This window comes from Cinclus cinclus, chromosome 10, assembly GCF_963662255.1.
Source record: "Cinclus cinclus chromosome 10, bCinCin1.1, whole genome shotgun sequence".
Lineage (NCBI taxonomy): Eukaryota > Metazoa > Chordata > Aves > Passeriformes > Cinclidae > Cinclus > Cinclus cinclus.
In genome coordinates this window covers 3,788,895-3,805,129 of record NC_085055.1, presented here as the reverse complement: position 1 = coordinate 3,805,129, position 16,235 = coordinate 3,788,895, and the positions used below count along the sequence as shown (strand labels likewise).

The 16,235-nt window shown below is 42.3% G+C and overlaps 1 protein-coding gene across 5 annotated transcripts in view; it reads left to right on the top strand.

The window, feature by feature from the left end:
- MECOM (MDS1 and EVI1 complex locus) overlaps positions 1 to 16,235 on the top strand; it is a 35,668-nt gene that overhangs the window by 16,656 nt on the left and 2,777 nt on the right. For 3 of the 5 annotated variants that reach the window (XM_062499065.1, XM_062499062.1, XM_062499064.1), the window contains exons 7-10: positions 8,247 to 8,413; positions 10,701 to 10,778; positions 12,526 to 12,695; positions 13,794 to 13,938. In XM_062499065.1, coding sequence (XP_062355049.1) covers positions 8,247 to 8,413; positions 10,701 to 10,778; positions 12,526 to 12,695; positions 13,794 to 13,938 — 560 coding nt within the window. Of the gene's footprint in view, positions 1 to 1,269; positions 1,297 to 8,246; positions 8,414 to 10,700; positions 10,779 to 12,525; positions 12,696 to 13,793; positions 13,939 to 16,235 lie in introns of all 5 variants that reach the window. The other 2 variants (XM_062499061.1, XM_062499063.1) reach the window with 1 other exon arrangement.

Here is a 16,235-nt window from a genome sequence, read left to right as displayed (position 1 = left end):
GCTCTCTAGCTGTTCAGAAGCTGTAACTCAGAGTGGTTCAGTGCTGTTGGATTTGGGGGTTCTGAAGGTGTTGCTGCAGGTTGGACTGATGCCAGTGGTAGCTGGGGTGGTCAGGGGGTGGGAGAGGGGCTGCTGGGGTAAAATTCACTGTTTGGAGTTTGGCTGTTCTGGGCAGGAAAGGAGCTGGGTGTTCTTTCGTGTAGCTGAGTTCCCTGGGGAACTGGGAGTCGGGTGAGGATGTGTGGGTGAAATGGAGACATTGGACATTTCCCTGTTAATGGGAGTGATGTCAGGCTTCCACACATCGTGTTTTGTCCCAGGGGGTTATCAGTTCTCTTGTTGGTGGCCCTGGAAGGTCCCAGAGCTGTCACCAAGGGCCAGCCCAAGTGGGGCAGAGCCAGCCCCAGGGGCAGGAGGGAGGGCTGGCTCTGCAGAACCCCCTCCTCCACATTTCTCACTGTGCAGCAGAATAGAGTCCATGGCACAGCCCAGCTTTGGTTTCATCACTTACCTGAGTGAGAGGGATAATGTCTTTAACTTGGTGTGAGCTGGATCGATGCAGAGGTCAGGAGTGTAACAGGCACTAAGAAACATTGTAAAAGAAAACCAAACCACCAGCACATGTCCTGTCACAAAAGCAAATGTCAAAATGTTTTCTTGCAAACTTTAATAGAACAGAAAGGACACTCCTGTTTGCAAAGGCAGAATCTGGCTAGGTATTTATGGGGGGCTGGGGAAGGCTTCCAGAAGAGCTGTTTTTCCTTTATAGTCCTGTTCACCCCTGTAAAAGTACAGGTGGGGAGTGCTCTGCAAGTTTTCATTTTCTTCTGACAGGATTTAAAATATTTACAAACTTATTGTTCATGTCCTAAAAGCTTGTGGTCTTGTAGTTGAATTCATTCCTGAAAATTACCATCTCAGGGACTAAGAATTTATTATTTCTTAACTGGATAATATGACAGCAAGGAGATGGATCTTTCAAATAGGTTTCTGAACTAGAACTTACAGACATAAACCCTGACATCTGTATCTTATCTCTGGCTGGGCAAAATTCCTCCCCGTGCCCAAAAGCTATGAAAATTAGATCATTTAATGGCATTTCACAATAATTTGCCATTACAAGGATTGTATTTTTAGGAAGATAACACCAATCTCCAACAAATCATTCAGAAAATAATTTTAATTAGTATCATTAAATAAGTAGATTGATTGCAATAAGGATTCCAATGCAGGAATAATGTGTTGTTTTTGTTTCAATTTTGCTCCCAGTTCCAATTGCCTGATCAAAGAATTTGGGTAAGTTCACTGCTTATATTTTTGATTTAATCACTGTGAAATAAATTGCATAAGAAAAATACAATATGAAAGATAACTTACCTCTCAATTATGGAGCATGCCACTCTTTCCTACAGGGTCTTGCAGCTGAGCAGATAAATATGCTCTTATGTCAAATTGGCTTTATTTTTATGCACCTGATCCTGCTGGTTTTGTTTGGTGAAGGCAATGGGAGCTTTACCTGAGTGAGGGTTGCAGAATGCAGTCTTTGTTTATATGTGACCGAAATTGTTCCAAGCCATTTTCCTTCAGAGATTGCAGTGAAATTTTCAGGCTGAAATCTTGTTAGATTGCAATAGTTAATAAATATTTAATCTACATTAAAATACAGGGTCTAGGAGGATTTGATGTTTCTCCCTCACTTGACTTCAAGTGGGAGTTAGTCACTTAATAGTCACTCTAATAGCTTTGAAATTTTGAGCCTAATTGCTCATTGCAGTGCTTAAAGCAGAAATAAAACACCCCTTTATTTGCTGTGTTTAGGTCAAATTTGTCCTCTGTGTATACTTACATCATCCTCCTTACACGAACAGGAATTGTGCTTTTAGTGCGTTACGGGATAAATTTGGACTTTCTCTTCTATTTTTATAAAACCTTGTTTTTAATGCATCTGAATTGTTCATGACAAGAAAAAGAAAAGAGCCACAGCAACTGCTTTTGCAGATGCAACTCCAAAAGCACCGTGTTCTGCTCTCGCACTGCTGGCTCCTCAGCTGCAGCGCCGAACCCATAAATACTTGTCCCAGATTTTCCCAGCCTTTGGGCTTTGGAGGGGACAGCTGGAGCCAGGAGGCAGGGCTGGGGTCCTGACTCACTGCTGCTCATCGCTCTCACTGCGACCTGGACTCATTTCACCAGGCAAAGCCAGAATTCTGCACAGCGAGCACTGAGATCTTCTGCTCCTCTGCACGTGCATCCCTGCACGGGGCTGCTGGAGGTGCTGCCCCTGCAGATGGGCTCTGAGCCCTGCCCTCTGCTCCGTGCCCTCCTTGGCACACCTCTAGAGCAGTGCTGGGCCTTTGCTTTCTGTGCACACGTAGATTTTAATCCAACTGTCTTCCTGGGAAGAGCTGTTTTATGCAGCTGCAGAGACGCTCTGGGAGCCTGAGCTGGAAGGAGCTGAGCAGGCACTGAACGACTCCTGAGAGCACCCAGAGGTGCTGCAGGAGCTCAGCAAGCAGGAGATGGGTTAGATGCCAGACTTGGAGAGCACAGGAGGTGTATCCAGGCTTCCAACAGTTCCCAAATATTTTGTTTGGGAAATTCGTTGTAGAACATGAAGGGGCCATAAGTGGTATTTGTGATTTGGTCCAGGTACCCTTAATCCTGTGCTCTCAGAAAAGTGGCTTTGCTTCATCAGGTTTGGGAAGTGGAAAAACACAGTGCAGTCTGTTTCTTCTGTCTGATTTCCTTGACTTTGGCTTAGTCCTCACATTTCCATCATCCTGCTCCTTTTGTGAGTGTGCGTCTCCTGGCCGTGCTCACACTTTGAGCAGCTCCAGCAGAAATAGGTGTTTCAAACATGAAGTGACTGAGCAGGATGCTGAGTCATGGATGAATCTCTATCTTGAGATATTTGGTTATGTCACACAAGCTTTTCCACCTAAATTCCCAGTTGCATGTGCCAAATATTTCAAGATTATTTGCCATTGATTTTTCATTTTCTGGCAGGAGCCCTATGGTGCAAATCAATGGGCAACACTCTCTTTTGAATAGATCAGGATGAATTTGATCTATTCATGCCATTTTGGTCCCATCAGGAGAGGGTTGCTCTAAGGAGGTTCTGTAATTTTAGGCAGATAATATTTGGTTTATGAAGAACCATTGTAAATAATTAAAACAACTTTACAAATAAATGGAAAGGAATTTGGTGAGCGCCTTAACGGAGCTTTTGTTTTACTGGACTTATTTCTGGGACATGATCCATTCTGTTAACTGAGCTTGTTCCCCACTAACTGCATTCATACAAATCCAGTTATTTTGGAGCCATACTGCAGATCAGCAGGAGTTTCTCGCTACTGCTTCATAAAGCTCAGCTGCATGTGATAGGTCCCTTGAACGTGAATAAAACTCAGCCAAGTTCTAGGGCTGGCTGTCCAAATACATGCGTGATTCACAAATTGCAGATTTTAGAGGCAACATTATAACTTCAGCTGGGGGAAGGAGAAATTCTGAGCTTTAGCAGTTGGATTTTGAAGAGTTCCCCAAATAACAGTAGTAAAAATAGAAAGCAAACACTTGAACAGTTTTTTTCCCATGAGGTCTGGCCATAAAGTCAGTTGTTTTTGTGATAGTAGCAGTGAAGGAGTCACGTTTGTCAAATATGAGGTCATGTAATTCATGACATTGTCTGCGAGATTATTTCATATCATCAGATTATTCTTAAAAAACAGCAACAGCAAACCTTCGCTTTATTTATGCCACGTTTTCTTAGGTTGGTTAATAAATTTTAAGACAAATGTTCAAGGCCCCTGCTGATGATATCTTGCCCGCTTAAAAGTTTATAAATACTTGTTTTAGCCGATTATGGTAATGTCTGCATTTTTGAGTTGGAACTGGGGAATTGTGACTGCACATTAGTTTGCGTCAGTCAGAGGTTAATAGCCTCTCAGGGAGGTGGGGGAAAGCTGCTTCCTTTTCCAGACATCTGGACACAGATAGAATCAACAACTCTTATATATGTAAATCAAAAGTTGCTGTTCTATATAAAACACTGTCATTCACTGATGGCAGATTAGGAGCGCACGTGGTGAGGCAATAGCTGTATGTAAAATATGTAACAGGATCTTCTCCCTCTGCTGCCTCCTCCGAGAACTTTCTCCATGGGCATGGCAATTCCACTAATCCAATCCTTGGGGTCAAGCAGTGCTTTCCCCCCCCCGTGCCCCATTCAGGGATCACCACAGCCCTTGGGTGTTGGGCTGGGGTGCAGAACTCCCTGAAAGCACAGCTGGTGGCTTTAGCCACACACCTGCCTCCCTGGTGGTCCCCTGGAGAGGGGAGGTGACCATGAGCACCGACCCAACCCCCCAGGACAGACACCCTCACCAACACCTCTCTCCAGGAGTTTGGTGGCTTGAGTAGCATCTCCATGGCCAGCACAGCTCCTGTGGAGGCATGTCTTGCTTTGCTATCAATACTAACAGTGTTTGGAAGGAAGAAGAGCTACTTCAGTTGTGTTTCAGCTGGAAGAGGGAGTTTCATTGTGGAAGAAGGAAAGTCATCTCCTGGGTTAACATTTAGTCATTAAAAAAAGAGGGAGGGGAAAGGGTAAGAACAAAATATAATTTTTGCAATCATTGAAGATTACCAGTGGTGTCACTGGGCGCCCAGCTGTGGTATATGTCTGAAGAAGGGTGAGCAGGAAGAGAGTTTGTGACTGTTTACTGTGAGTAGCCAAATCCAGAACCGACTATGAAGATTTTGCAGAAGATTGAGAGAAAGCTGAGTCACCAGGATTAAAACAGCAATAAAAGTCAATGTCGGTAACTACCTACTAATATCAAGGGGAAAGTGTGACTTTTAACTCCTATCATTCAGGAAAAAGATCTTGAAATTAGTAGTTATATGAAAATATCACCTGAGTGCTTAGCAGAAAGGAATTGAAAGCTTCATTATGTTATACTGCCTTCAGGTCTTGAATACAGCTAAAATTCCCCTCAAACATGCCATAGTAGAATTAGAAGAGACACAGAAAATTGCAACAATGATGATCACAGGTAGGGAACAGCTTCCACTCAAAACGAGACTAAGGAGATTTTGATTTTTTCAGCAGGGAAAAAAAATGCTTGAGGGAGCTGTGCCCCAATCCCTTGAGCCCATGAATGGTGAGCAGAACCTGAATGAGGAATGGTTATTAATTTGTGATAACAATACTAAAAAAACCCCACAAAAAATATCAGACAAAAGGCTTAGAAGGAACAAAAGCCTGTGTCTTTTCATATGCACCTAATTAAATTGGTGAGCTCTCCTTGACAGAAATATTAATGGGTTTGAAAAGGTTTAACCAAGTGAATGGGAGCAGCAGAGATGGAACGGAGATGCAGCCTCCAGTTAATGCTCTTGCACCTCCCTGTGCTGGGGTGTGGCAGTGGGGAGATCTGTCCCTTTCCCACTCTCCTGGCTGTCACCTGGAGCCACTGCTTGGCACAGAGTACCAGCTCCCAAAAGCTCACGTCGCAGACTTAGAATTCCTGCTTGGTTTTGGTGTTTGCATTAGTCCTGAAAGCAAAACCCCTGATTTTCTTACTGCTCAGCTGGTATTTTACAAATAGACTGGTGAGCAGGGGCTGCCTGCCTGCACTGGAGGTGATGGACAGCACGTTGTGGATCAAGGCTGCAGGATTTCATGAGCTGTAAAATGCCCTCACAGCCCAGGAACCCTTCTTACCACAGGGATTTGCATCTTGAAGCCTCTGAGACTTCACACAGGACTTCTTAAGAAAATGCCCTGGTTTTGGTTCTTGGGAGCCCTAACTGCAGCAGATAGTACCAGCTATAATTATCCTGACAGCAATGGAGTGACAGTGCCTTGGATCAGCAAAGCTGTGGGGCCAAACGCTTCCCATTGGTGCTGGTGCAGTTCTTGAAAAATATAAATCATACCGGTTCACCACATAAGTCAGGCTTTAAAAAAACCCAAACAACTAAACAGCAAAACAGCAGGCACAATAGTCATTCCTATGGCGAGGAACATATTTTTAGAAAGCGAGTAATACTTTAAAATAATTGGAAGTGCTTGTGTTTCCTCTCGATGAGGGATTTAAGATTAGGTGCTGATTTCATACCTATTTTGGGACTGATGTAATCCTGGAGGCAGTCTTGGAGGTAGAGCTGATCTGTGTTGCTGTGCATGAAACAAAAGTTCATCTCAGTTTCTACTCTGTAAAATCCTGGAAATAACTAAAACAAAAATCAGCATGACTAAGCCATTTTAAATGTAAAGGGCAAAATAGTTGCTTTAAAATATTACTGGCTGGCAGCATGTGCATGAGAAATTGTGATCCAAAAATGATTTAAACCCACTAGATAATGAAATGGACTTGAATATTAAATATACATAAATAAAACATTTATTATACTTATCAGTATCCTTATTATTCTTCACCATAAATATGTGATATCATAACCCATGCACTGTCTTGTCATTGCTAATCAGCCTGAAGGCCAAAGGGCATTTTTCATTCAAACCATTTATTTTCAGCTGTTCTTAAACAGATGAGTGAATTTTTGTGTGGAAAAATTAGAAGGAATTAAAGGCAGTGGAACAACTGTTTTAAAAGCTCTAAGAATCAATTCCAACTAAAGGAGAAGGTGAAGTCATATAAAAAGAAATACATGGTAATATTGAGGTGTATGGGTTGATAATGACATCTCGGTGCTGAGATAGAATTACCTCCTCTCCTAGCAGCATCATCATTACATATCTCATGCCTGTGATCAGTACATGTCAAAATCCTTCATATTGACAAATGTGCTGTCCACTTGCATCTGTGGAGAATGTTTTAGCAGCTGAGTGATTATGAATCAAACCCCAGAGCTTACAGCCCTTGCTGCCTTGCAATGCTTTCACATTTGTTGCCTGACAAGTAAATGTATCTTGACTTCCCTCTGAGATTTTTTATTTTTTTCCACTGTGTTTGATGAAAGACATTTGGCAAATTGGCAGTGGTACCCTGTACGTTGCAATTTGTACTCAGCATTAGGAATTTGAGCATGAAATGAGAGGGCAGGCTACAGGCTAAAGGGAAAAAAACAACCCAACCCAAAGACAGAGCTAACCAGCATGGAAAAAGTCATGCCAGGAGACAACCGTGTAATTCTGCCAATGAAAATAAAATTAAATAAACCTGCAAAAATGCCCAGCTCTTCCAGTTAAAATTTCAGTTTTCCAACAATCAGAGGAACCTTTTATGGATTTTGAAGAACAGTCTGTGGAGGTGTTCCACCTGAGAAGGATTCAACATCTTGTATAATTTCCTTCTTCATTACAAGCAAGATCTTGTACAGGGCTCGTGCTGTGGCTTTTGTGCTAAGTAGATGAGAGCTTGGCTTTTTTGTTTTTTTTTTTTCCATTTTTTTGTAGTTTTATAGAGAGGTGGATGGTTATTCTCACCTGTCAGTAGGCTGAGAAGCATTCTTGAACTCTTCAAGTGGCAATGTTTGAGGTTTTGGAGGAGGTTTTCATGGTCTGTTCCAGACACCTTAAAGGAAACTGCTCTCCAGAAATTATTTAATCCCTACTTCCTGCAAATTACAGACATCTAATCAAGAGTGAAGACATCCCAAAGCACATAGGAGTTACAAACAACTAAAGATAGAGTAAGAATATTAAGAGGTAGAAAAATAGCATAGACATCTAACAGGTAATGTGAATACAGAGTACCAAACCCACCAAAGCTTCATTTCTTCTGTGTTTATCTAATGGTCTTTGGCTATGATGGGCTAGAACATTGGACCAGATGGTTGGATGTGGCTGGGACATTGATGGAGCCTCTTTGGATCTGGGTTGTTGCAGCCCTTGGTTGATCTAGAGTGTTCATAAGGTTTCCTCTGCAATTTGTGTCCTCTGCAAGTCCTTAGAAAAATAAAATTAGAAATTCAATTAATATTTCTGTTCATTTGGTAATAAATATTCAGTGATTTAGATGGGATGCATAGATTTGTAGGCACAGAACCACAGAGCATGACTGAAAATCCTGGAATTTTATAGGAGCTGGGGCTTAAAAATAAGAAGAAACACTGGCTGATTATTATCTTTGTGGCCCATAATTTTCAAGACTGCAGCTTTTTTTTCCCCTTTTCTTCTTTCACTTGTCAGTCGATGTTCTCTTCATTCCCGGTTCCCGGTGGGGGCAGAAAGCCGAGGGGATTATTTACCTTGGTGGGCTCTGTGCTCTCTCCTGCTGCAGGTGTCAGCTATAGAGAACATGGCCGAGAAGCTGGAGAGCTTCAGCGCCCTGAAGCCGGAGGCCAGCGAGCTGATCCAGTCGGTGCCATCCATGTTCAACTTCCGCGCGCCGCCCAGCGCCCTGCCCGAGACCCTGCTGCGCAAGGGCAAGGAGCGCTACACCTGCAGGTAGCCCTGGGGCCACCCCGCGCTGCCCGCCCCAAGCCCCTCTGCTCTGACATCCAACATGGAAAGCATTTCCCTTTGGGGTTCCTGGCCTGGATCGGGAATGGTGTGGCCAGCAGGAGCAGGGAGGTCGTTCTTGCCCTGTACTTGGCACTGGTGAGGCCACACCCTGAGTGCTGTGTCCAGCTGTGTCCCCTCAGTTTAGGAGGGACGTTGAGATACTTGAGCACATCCAGTGGGGGCAAAGAGGCTGGTGAATGACTGAGGGATCTGGGGCTGTTTATCCTGGAGAAAAGGAGACTCAGAGGTGGCCTTATCACTCTCTACAGCTTCCTGAAAGGTGGCTTTGGTCAGGTGGGGTTGGTCTCTTTTCTCCTGGCAGCAACTGACCAGAACCAGAGGACACAGTCTTAAGCTGCGTCAAGGGAAATTTAAGTTGGATATTAGGAAAAAGGTTTTTACATAAAGAGTGATCTAGTACTGGAATAATCTCTCTCGGGAGGTGGTGGGGTTACCATCCCTGGATGTGTTTAAAAAAAAGATTGCATGTGGCGCTTGGTGCTGTGGTCTAGTTGAGGTGTTAGGACATGGGCTGGACTCAGTGATCTTGAAGGTCTCTTCCAATCTAGTGATTCTGTTTATTAAATTATTGGTGTTACAAAACAAAGATCTCTTCCTTGATGCCTTGGAGTGGCTACCTAGAAGAGAGGCTAGACAAGATGCAGAGAATAAAAATGGATGTTTATTAAAGGCCTTCAATAGATACACCTTGGGCAGCCAGAATCCTCCTATAGGCTACACCTAAGATGAACAATGGTCACAAGTTTTTCAGACAATTTTAAGTCCATTTACACATCAGGGATTAATCCTCCAATTACAATTTCAAGTAATGAAGTAATTCACTCCAACTTTGCCCCTCCCAATTCACTGTTGTTAACATTTCTCAGGGCCTGAAACAGCAAGGTGTCCTTGAGTTTCAGGCCCAGAGGAATTGTTTTGTCTGACCATTGTGAAGCTAATACTCTATAGGGAGTTTTAGAGTTGTACATTAAAGCAGTGCAGGATTTGAAAAATATAAAAGCTAAATCCTAGGGCATCACCCTGTATCACAGCAGTTTGATAAATGAGGTGGAAACTGTTATATAAACAATTCTTTTTTTTCCAAATTTTCTCATCACTTTCATATATGAAAGTGTGCTTTCAATATTGATTTTTTTGATCATAAACTACAGACGTGTTTTCTCTTGGGCTTCTGGTTTTAATATCCAAAGGGATCAGTGATAAAATACATGACTTATTAGGACTTGTGTGTATGGACTTAAAAAAAAACCCCACAATGAAGATAGTCTTTGAATGTGCACCCAAAATGAATGGGGGCTTTGTCAAGGAGAGTGGAATTAGCTGTGTGGGTATTTTGAAGGCTTATACATCATGTTGTGAAAAAATAAATGGGATGTTAAAAGTGAAGGGACGCAATCTTCAAAGTCTTCGCACAGAGCAGCCACCACCCTCATCCACTTAAGAGAGTGCTGTGTGTGCTCTGCCCCAATGCAAAAATGGGCTCAGTGTCCTCAACAGAATGGGCCAATTATAAACTGAATATTAAGACATTACTTGAGCTAAGGGGGAGAACTCACGATAATTTTTTTCATTTTTTTTCCTTGTGACATATTATCGAGGTTGGAGAATGGTTTTTAAATTGCACTGTTTAGGTTTCTACATCATCTCCAGAATGTGCAGGCGTTTGACACTGCCATATCGGTTTATCTGATCTTTTTGAAAACATGTCGCCTTCTTTCAAGACATGTTGTTATAGAAACATACCTTGATGGATTAGGTCTTTGAGTCTTGTCTGCTCTGATCCTATTCAATGCACAGAACGATGTCACTTTTGCTGACACGTAGAATTGGTTGAAAGGCTTGAAATTTGCTTACACAGAGGCAGAAATTCAAGGCTTTAATTACAGATTCTCTTGATTCCAAATCTGAATGAGGCTGATAATCATCCAGTGGGCTTAGAACCTTGGGGTGATCTTTAAAACAGATTTTTCATATAACCCTTGCTTCTGCACAAGCAAAACTGGTTGGTGCCAGCAGTTCCAGCCCCACTCTTGTGTTTGTATTGACCCCTTACATTTGCTGAATGCTTTTATTGAGATGTTGTTGCACCAGAGCCATGCCAGTAGGACCATGTCGTGATGTTCCATTTGGGCTGTGCATCCATTGCAGCTCAAACTGGGATGAAGACACTGAAGGTTGTGTTGTCTTATCAAACATTTTCTTATCACAGATACTGTGGCAAGATTTTCCCGAGATCTGCAAACCTGACCCGTCACCTGAGGACGCACACTGGAGAGCAGCCCTATAGGTACCACACCCCTCACCCCTGTCTGTGCTGTGGCCAGGCTTTAGGGTGCCTTACAATGCAGACATTTTCTGTGAATAAAGCCAGGGAATTCAACATCCCTGCTGGACCAGCTCTAGCTCTTCCTCCTTAGCTTTGGACCCACCATTGCATTTTGGTCTCAGAGTTTTGTGCATTCGGTGCTGATTCTCAGGGGTGAAGCTGCAGAAAGGGAGAGGGGTTTGGTCTGTGAAGTTCTTTTGGCTGGGGCAACTTCCCAACATTGGGGAACTTCCCAAGTCCTGCCTTTTCTGGAAGGGTGGCTGGCACTGCTGAACCAGTGTGATTGAAGTGATGTTCAGTAGGGCTCATGGAGGTATTTTCCCTTGCAAAAAGGTTGTTTTTTTAATTGTAGTCCTGTGGTGTTATTTGCAGCCTAAATTTGGGTGATTTGTCAGTCATACAATTTCTGAAAGGTCCTCGTTGCAAAGGCATTACTGTATTTATTTTTTTCCTGCCTAATCTGAACCCTTTCTGAGGTTCTAAACCCATGTGGGTATACTCTCCTGTTGATAAGAATATGTGTGTGATACTGAATCCAGGACAGTCACATGCAGAAATGTATATAAAGCTTCACCTTATTGAGAATGAAAGGCTAATTTAAACTGGAAAGAGGCCAGTTCATGTTCCAGTAAAACAAATGCACAGATCTCTGTATTTTATGAGCTGTAAAGAGCAGAGTAAGCTCATTGTTTGTGAAGAAACAATATGCTTTTTGCATCTAGTCTCTTTGGGAAATGAGATTCACATCTAATTTTATTGAAGAAAGGTCTTGATGTATATTATACCCATCCACTGCATAAAAGCCACAAGCAATTAGCAGCATAATGGGCGATTTCAGCACTAAAAAAAATTTGACATCATTGACAAGTGTAAGAGAGGCACGGGAGAAGTGAAAGATTGAAAAACTAAAGTGGTGAAGACTCTTGGCTAGTTGCCAGCCAGAGAATTTGGAATAGTTATAGTATGACTTAGTAATGGCTTAAAGAGCAATACAGTAAAGGCTTTAGGGACTCCAAATCGCTGCAGAGTATGAAAATTGATGCCTCTGGTACCAGAGTGATAGACTAAACTACTCACGTTGGCACAGTATTAAAGTTTGGGATTGTTTATTGCTGGTTTTTGCAAGATAACCAAATTTCCTCTGGGATTAGCAATCAAGCAAGCTAATTCCTCAAGAAAAGATTTAATCACACGGTATAATTTAGAATAGGAAAAGAAATAGCCCTTTTTACCTTATTTGAGCATTAGAAGAGATCTGTTTCATGTTTTTTTTCCAAAAGTGTTTAATTGTATTGTATTGGCAGCACATGAAACAATAGAGTTATTGCTCTACTGTTTTCAAACTTCCCAAGTTTGCATGCAACATTTTTAAAAACATGGGACTCAATTACCATAGCTAATTTGATGCCATTAGCTCAGAAATATTATGCTCTTTCCTAGAGGCAATATTTAACATATAAAATCTAATGTGAATTAAAGCTGAAAACCCCACCATAGAAGTTATGTCTCCATTCCAAGAGCACAGCTCTCCAGTTAGCCAGAATTTGTCTTTATGTCAGGGAGGATTGAGCCTCAGTAGGGAACAAGGAAATGGGGTCGAGTGCTGACGCTGAGCCCAGAAGGCTCTTCATGTATCTTAGGACAAATCTTACATTTCCAGCTACTAACAAACTCTTTCCTACCCACTTGTTTTGTTGGTTTTTTTTAGATGCAAATACTGTGACAGATCCTTTAGCATATCCTCTAACCTGCAGAGACATGTGCGTAACATCCACAATAAAGAGAAGCCATTCAAGTGTCACTTGTGTGACAGGTGTTTTGGTCAACAAACCAATCTTGACAGACATCTAAAAAAGCACGAGAACGGGAACATGTCTGGTATGTCCTGTCTTTTCCCTCCTGTCTCTTCCGTCCCCAGCCTGCCCCATGTCACCCTGTTCAGGGACTGCCCATTCCCTGTCAGAGCTGCTGAGTGTCCACAGGCACATGCTGCTCCGACAGGTGGGGGGTGGCAAAATATGTAAGTGCCTAAGTTCTGCTGACATTTAAAGTGCTTTGAAAATCCCAGCACAAACTCTCCCCTTGTATAACGTAAGACCACTGGATGATGTCTTTTCTTTTGGTTTTAATTAAGCCAACCCATAGTGTTTTGGGAACAGACTGGGAAAACTGGTTTAATCCCATCTCTGCAATCACTTGGCTCTCAATAGGAGTCCTAGATTTAGAGTCTCAGGGGGCACTCTAAAAGATTTTCCTGGCACCTTCTGAAATATTCCCACTGTCAGGAGCTGAAAAGTGCTGGCTATTATGGAGCTAATGGTGCCTCTCAAGCCCCAAAGAAAATTGGTTACTGCAGAGCACAGTGCAGCAGCACAGCAGTGGCAGGAGGGGATGGCATTGGGCTGGTTTGGGAGTCTGCAGGGTTTAATGAAAACCCTCTCTGCAGTCCTTTCAGTCTGCATTTTGCCTCAATGGAGATAACCAGGGGCAGGCAGTGAATGTAGAGCTGTCCCTTCCCCAGTGCTCAGAGAAAGGCATCTGACACTGGTTTCTCAGTGTAACGAACCAGGGTTATTATGTCAATGGCTGCTCCATATTTTGAACAATTCTGAATAACTGATAGCTAAAAATTAAGTTCCATTTGCTCAGTTGAGCTATTGGTCCAAGAAGGACAGTTATCAATGGACAGTCTTGGAATCACAAGGAGCAGGAAGGAGATGCTGAAATAGGAACATGGCAAAAGTGATGATAAATCATGCAAATGGTACCCAGCATGCAACCAGATCATTTTGGCTTGAAATTACCTTTGCCCATGAATAATTACTAATGGTTTTATGGCCAAAAGCTGATAATTCACACTGACCAACTTTTGGCTCTCAGCCATTTTAACTAGAATTTCAATTTCATTTTGATATAAATTGTTAAATGTAGAAAATGTAAAGGAACAGCAACAGATGTCGTATGTTTTGTTTTAAGGTACTGCAACATCGTCACCTCACTCAGAACTGGAAAGCACAGGGGCAATCCTAGATGACAAGGAAGACTCTTACTTCACAGAAATTAGGAATTTTATTGGAAACAGCAACCACAACAATCAATCCCCCCGAAACTCAGAGGAGAGGTGAGTTGTGTCTGCTCTGCCTTCAGAAGGTGCCCACTGCTCCTTTTCCAGGTCTGCAGACCTGATTGTTCATCTTTGATGAGGCCTGGCTCCAGAGTTATTTTAGAATCTGGTTGCTCCAGTGACCACCTTGGTGTCTTAGGAAAGGAAATGTGTTGATTCCCTCCCTACCTTGTATAAAGATGTTCCAAGTGGCAGATGCTGGACAAGAGATTCCATCTGTGAACACATTTCTTCTTGTATCTGGAGTTCTCAGTTTCAGGCTCCCACCGCTGATTTAAGTCTGCTGAAAAATTCCTTCTCTTTACATTCATGGCAGAACAGGTGAATTCTACATCCTGTGGCTGAATGTATGGAGCCTTAGGATTTAAGTGCAATTTAATTGTGTAATTAATAAAGTAGACCAAGCTAAATTCTTGGATCAAATTAAAGATTGTAGCTGAAAGTCCTTTCCCATAAGTAACTCAATCCCAAGAAAGATGCTGAGTAGCCAAAAGCCTGTGAGGCTGTGGGTGGGTGTTGGGAGTCCACAGTGCTCCAGCATGTGAGAGAGCTTTTTCTCCTAAGATTTATTAAGTATATGGGTGTTTGAATTCTTCTGAACTAACAGAAGAGAGACCGCTTCTAAATATTTTCAGTTAATAAAAGTACAGCTAAGCAGAAAAGGCTGTGGGATGGAGCCCCACATATATCTTTGGGATAGGCGTTGCATTATGCATTATTTTCCCTTTTGAATTGGCATTACATTATCAACATCAAAAAATTTTTACTGCTGGTAACAAACTTTGCTGTCTCCTCAATTTCTAGATGCCTTAGTGAAGGGATAAAAAGGGTGGACACAACATAATTTCCACAAAAGTATTGGATTAAGTGATTACATGCATATTCAAATTTCATTCCATCTTGATTGGCAATGAGGGCTTGGGATTTTTTTTCTTGCACATCTGGTCTCAACATGTCCTCCAACAGGAAGTCAGCAAAGTGGAAAGGTTGCTGGGTTGTTCAGTGTTTCCTTTCTAAATTTGGCACTTCAGACTGCTCTTGACGGATATTTTATCCCTGGCAAATTGTTGCATTTGAAAGCATAATTAGAGAATCTGTTTTCTTAATCACATGGCTTTTGTTACTTTGGTTGTAGTCCATCTCCCTTTCATTTCTAGCAGCCTCAATTGAGCATAACAAGTAAGCTGGCAGCCCAAACTGTGCTCAGCTATTTCTTATTTCTGCCTATTTAAATAAAAGATGATAAAGAGATATTTCTCTGATGATCTTAGAGGGAGGTGGCTGTTTCAGCTCTCCCTACTCTGCACAACCTCAGATTTCTTGATACTGTTCTAAAGACAGACTGTTCCCTAGAGCATTTTTTTCAATGCAATACTAAACTGATGGCAGTCAGCTGGAATTTGCTCAGAACATAGATGAAACTAATATGTTTAGGAAAATGATGCTATTATTGTGGCAGAAACCACCTTTTCGCCTCAGAAAATCCATCTGTTACAGCAGAAAGTCAAATGTTGAACACCAACAAGGCTGTGAGGGTTCATCTTATCTTGCTCCAACGTTGGGTCTATCCCATATTGTCCCGCACAGTTTGAAGCACACGGTGTCTGAAGCAAACTGCGTGCGGACAATAAGGTTTCCATTTTTGTAACTGTATTCCTGGAAGAATTAAGGACCTTTTGCACAATGAGAACAATAGATGAATCAAGGCCTCTGTGCTACATGATGTGGTGGGGGCAGATACAGTGGTAGTATGAATTTGGGGGGGGGGGCTCCACTGGGTGCAGCTCATTCACATCACTGTGCCTCTGCTTGGGTGTTTGTTGAGGCCGTGGTGATGAATTTCTTTAGCTCTCATTTGATGTGATGGACACAGTGCAGTGCCGGATGCTTTGAATCCTACAGGGTTGAGACCATTACCAAATGAGCCCCTACTTCAGTGTGGGTATTATGTCCTTGATAAAAATCCTGTAGGAAGTAGTTAAGAGAAGTCATTGTCTGAGAGCAAAGGGCAGCATAATAACAGCGTGTAGACCAAATGGTTTTCCATGTGTGTATTGCTGCAATTACTCATTTAATAAGAATAAATGCACTTAAATTGCCATATGACCTTTCTTTTCACTGCTTTTTACCCTTCAAATCAGTCAATAACCTAGTTCAGCTCAGAGGCAATATAGGAGGCCACTCTTCAGGTCTTCAGCTGAAGTCCCTTAGGTTCCCATGTACGAAATCCATACATAGAGTGAAGCAATATGGCTTTCAAAGGGGTGGTAACTTGCAAAATTAATTAAGCATGC